Source organism: Papaver somniferum, chromosome 1, assembly GCF_003573695.1.
Source record: "Papaver somniferum cultivar HN1 chromosome 1, ASM357369v1, whole genome shotgun sequence".
Classification (NCBI taxonomy): domain Eukaryota; kingdom Viridiplantae; phylum Streptophyta; class Magnoliopsida; order Ranunculales; family Papaveraceae; genus Papaver; species Papaver somniferum.
In genome coordinates this window covers 83,915,323-83,919,943 of record NC_039358.1, presented here as the reverse complement: position 1 = coordinate 83,919,943, position 4,621 = coordinate 83,915,323, and the positions used below count along the sequence as shown (strand labels likewise).

At 35.8% G+C, this 4,621-nt stretch overlaps 1 protein-coding gene across 1 annotated transcript; it reads right to left on the bottom strand.

Annotated features, from left to right (window-relative positions):
- Nucleotides 1-1,152: 1,152 nt before the first annotated feature.
- On the bottom strand, nt 1,153-2,553 carry LOC113292815 (protein IRX15-LIKE-like). Its single transcript, XM_026541662.1, has one exon. The coding sequence runs from the start codon at nt 2,383-2,385 to the stop codon at nt 1,417-1,419; it is 969 nt and encodes a 322-aa protein (XP_026397447.1). The 5' UTR covers nt 2,386-2,553; the 3' UTR covers nt 1,153-1,416.
- Between the last annotated feature and the right edge of the window lie 2,068 nt (nt 2,554-4,621).

Sequence of the window (4,621 nt, the reverse complement as noted above, 5' to 3'; positions counted from 1 at the left end):
AAGAAATGAAACTCCAACACACAGTGAGACATGCTAGAACCTAAGATAAGGTCCTTTCCATTGATGATAGAATTACAGTACGCAGGACAATTCTCTTTTAGGACGTAGGGACCGAATTGGAAAAGTTCTAGATGCGTGGATGATAAAATCAAATAGGACCTACAAATTATGGACATGGTCAATCCACAGATTCCATACAGAAACCATTTTGCTTCCCACATATTACTGTGGTATGGTTAAATTCTGTCTTTTATCCTCTGTTTTTCTCTCTCGATCAAGTACCCAAAATACAGCATATGGTTACCATTACAGGTCTGCAGTCTGACTAATGATATGGACTTCGGATTTGGATATAAGATATGATTTCTGAACTAGTCAGATCTCTCTCAAGAATTGTTGTCTGTGTATTCAACAATAAGCAGAAATCGTAAAAAACAAATATAATGTCCGGCTCGGTGTTTTTTGAAATACACTTGGCAAGGTGTGAATTATGCAATTTTAGGGCGTTAGTTTTGAGTGATGCAACTCATATGAATAGAACCAACATTTCTCTGAATGGGCGACCTGGTATTGACACATGCTGGCTAGCTGCTAGTGCAAATCGTTGAAGAAGTCTTGAGACAGTACCCACATTTTAAAACTTGTGAATGTTTATTAGTCTCTCCACACTCTCCACTGAAATCAACAGTTACCGAGTTATTTTCAAGACAATCATTTTTTTTTCTTCCAATCGATGTACCTTACAAATTCTCAAAGACAATTGTTTGCAATTCTTACAAGGGTATACTAGCAAAAACATAAAAAGAACATCGGTTTACATAAATGAGCCGACATTCTGCGCCAACCGATAAGCACATCTCAATTTCAGTCACCGGACTCGAAAGCAAACTTATGCAATCTTGTGCAATACCCAGAGCCAAAGTCGTGACATTTTGAATGCCTCAACGTGTGAGTGTGACACATCAACTGACCACCTACTGCGCCCACACCCCCTTGAACCTGGGCTGGCCTGCTGCAGGCAGTGTGGGTGCTTTCCAAGGACGAGCCATAACGTGATCCGATTCCCATCTCCTCCTCCTCCACCGACATGTTTTCATTTTCACGTGATCCAATTAAAGCCAAACTAGAGAATAAGTTGAATAACAAAAAAAATGAAAAGAAAAAATCAAAAAGTTTAAAGTTGTGATTTACGAACCAAGCAAATTCGTAGTACAATTCTTTGGTCACCGACACCATCATGTTTTTCTCAATCTCTAATCACAATTGATCTTAAAACACAAATCTTGAAATTTGAAGACCAATTTGAAACTCTATTTCAATTACAAGAACGGGCTCATATATATGTAAACAAAAACTAATACAGAGTAAAGTAAAAAAAAAACAATAATCACAGTTTATCCTCCTTTCCAATTATTCTCAAGAAGATGATTGAGAAGTTGGGTTTTGAGTAGTACAGAATTGAGTTGATTTAGAATCCATTCTTCCAAGTGCGAAATGACGAAGTGCATCCACTGATTCAACCAAATTCTCTCTGCATAAAAATTCATCACTACTCACTCTCTCAACTTCTCTGTTCACATCATGAACAAAAACATGGGTACTCCTATCTCCGGCACCGTTTCTTTTACTTCTTGCTAAAACCCCCGCTGTAAAAACAGCAGACATTCTACCAGGAGCTGTTGGAGAATACCCTCTTGGACCATCGACCAAAATAACATCCCAACTCACATCATAAATATGATTTGGCAAATCATTTATCCCTAATTTACATTCTGAAAACAACAGATTCTGTACCGGTCTACACTCATTCTTCTGTTGTTCTCTTGTTGATATCAAAAGTTGTTTCATTTCACTTACCTTTGTTGTGTACGAAACATCATACGCTTCAATACCTGGATATTTCTTTTCGTAATGGGATACATAATATTCATTCTCATCAACAAAAACAGTTCTTCCTTTGAAATTCAGAGCTTTCCAGAGGAGGGTTTCATGTGTTAGCCCAAATATAAGGAAATTACAAGGAGATGGGCATGAATTCAGAACCTGAGAAATTGACTTTAGTTCTGAATCTGTCATTTTTCCTGTATCATTTGATTTAGAAGCGTAATGAAGAAGAGTATCAGCTAGTGATTTTGGCAAATTTGAAGATTCAGATGTAAGAGAAGAGGCTCTGGTTGATATTCCTCCTGTTCTTATGGTACTGTTGATATTGCCTGTGTAAGAATCTCTGGTGTTGAGAAGTGTAAGAAGAAATGCAAATGTGAAGAAAGATATGAAAGCTAGTAACCATAAACGATGAGATCCTCCCTGTTTGTAAATCGATGGGTGCAGTAGAATCAGCTTTGTGTTGTTTGTTGTTGTGATCATTGTACTGTTGGGCTTCATTTCTCCGCCTACCCGTCAGCTGTATTGCGATCTCTGCTCGAGTTGCTCACCAGATTCCCAGAGAGGTTTTTTTTTTTTCTTCTTTTCTGGTTGAGTTCTTTCTTCAAGTTTCTGTCTTTTTTATGAAGAGAAGGAATTGGTTAGATGCGATACACTTATCAAGAAAACAAAACATGAGAAATATTGAAGGGAGGAGGAGGGGTTTAATTGGGACCCACAGTTAAAAATACAGTATAATTTTTGTTTGATTAATTAGATGATGATGACGATTAATAGAAGGATGGAACTCAAAGGAAGAGTTAATAGGAGGTAGAGATGAAGAATGAGACAGAGTAACCAGAAACTAGCAAGATGTCATTGTAACTTACTAACTTCAGGGTTCAGGCTTGGTTTCATCAAGGCTTGTTCACATTTTTTTCTTCTTCATTAATCCGTACTTGAAGGGAACGGAAGCAACCAACACAAGCATTATTCTACTGAAAGAAACTAAATTTGGAAAATTTAAAATAAAAAATAAAGGAAAAGATTTTTAATTTTTTTTTAATAAGAAGTGGTTTTTTTGAGGTGAGAAAACCAAGTGTTGTAGTTGTAGGTAGGTCACCCCTTTCATCATCATGATACTCAAAAGCAGGGACAGAAATGCGTTAATAGTGATTTTTTTCCATTTACAAGGCTAAATCAACCAAAAAGGACGTACATTTAGAGATTAAACTTTAATTTGAATTTGAATTTGTATTTTTATATTTTTGCAGTTCTCTATGATATTTTTTGGTTGAAATTAGTTAAAGAGGGAGACAAGGAGTAAAGAGTGTAAGATAAAGCAGAAGGGAAGTTAATGAGCCAGCCATTCCCAGGATCTACGCGTATTTCTTTCTTTTCTGTTGGCCGGTACATTATTGGTTTCAGTTCGGGATAAATTTTGATGGCCCCAAGAGAAATTGTATTGAGATTTTGAGATTTTTGATACTACTACTAATGTGTGATGATCGGATGTACAGACATGTTACTTAAATTTCAGTCAGTTTTTGGGGTACCACCATCGTTATTGCATGTGATATGTTGTTTGTCTCTCATTGTGTGAATAACAAAATCTTGTACTAGGTTTTGGCATCTCGTAAATTTTCAGCTGGTACAAAACCAAAACAAGTTAGTCGTGGAATGCATTATTGGCAAGGCGGCAAGGTTAGTCTGCTAACAGGGGTACCAGATTGCTTGGGGGTGTACCAATTCCTTAACAAAATATATTTGGTCATATATGCAATTCGGTACACCCCCAAGCAATTTGGTACCCCCTATTAACAATCTTGCAAGGTTGGTCATGGTTTTGCATGGAGAAGGTTGAACTGGTGTGCACACGCTTGGTTTTTGATAATAATTAGACTTGTATAAAATTTATATAAATATTATCTTCCTAATAAATTTATAATTACTAGTTACGTCTAATTTATTTATAAGAAAACATTCACTTCAAACATCAAGCATGAAGCGACGCTTTACGCTTCGACATGCACATTGCTTCCTAAAAATGAAAAACGCTTCACGCTTTCAATACCTTGGTGGTGGTACTGAAGAAATTTAACACTTGCAGTTGCACGGTGTAGTTGAAGTACACATGATAAACTCATTTTTCCCGCTGTAAACAAACATTTCTTTGTATTTTCTAGTGCAAAGTTTTTACCATGGGGTAGCTAATGGAGCCAATAATGCAGCATGATGAAAGTGATTCTATCTAAACCCATTCGTATGTTTAATGATGATCAAAACCTAAAACTCCATTAGAGTATTGCACGTGGTATACTTTAGAAAGTCAATACGTTAAATTTTTAGTTTTTCTTTGATTCATAGAGAGAACTTTATTTTTTTTTGCTAACGTTAATACTAATCTGCATTCTATGCTAGGAGGTAAATGAAATATTATCCTCTGCATTCTATGCTAGGAGGTAAATGAAATATTATCCAAAGTTAGGTTTGGCGTATCAATCTATTTTACACAAATTTGGTCAATCAACCCAATAACAACAATTTCTGAGTGAAAAAGACATTTAGATTTTGATACTGTTTAAATAGACAAAAATATAAAAATAGCCAGAATGTAAACAATTTCATCCTATCCATTTTCAAATACTTTTTCTTATTTTAAATTTACACAAGGATGCATCCGGTTTCATCCTCGCCCTTTTTTAAGTTTAAGACAGGATGAATCCAGTTTCATTTTTGCTATTTTTTTGGTGTCCAT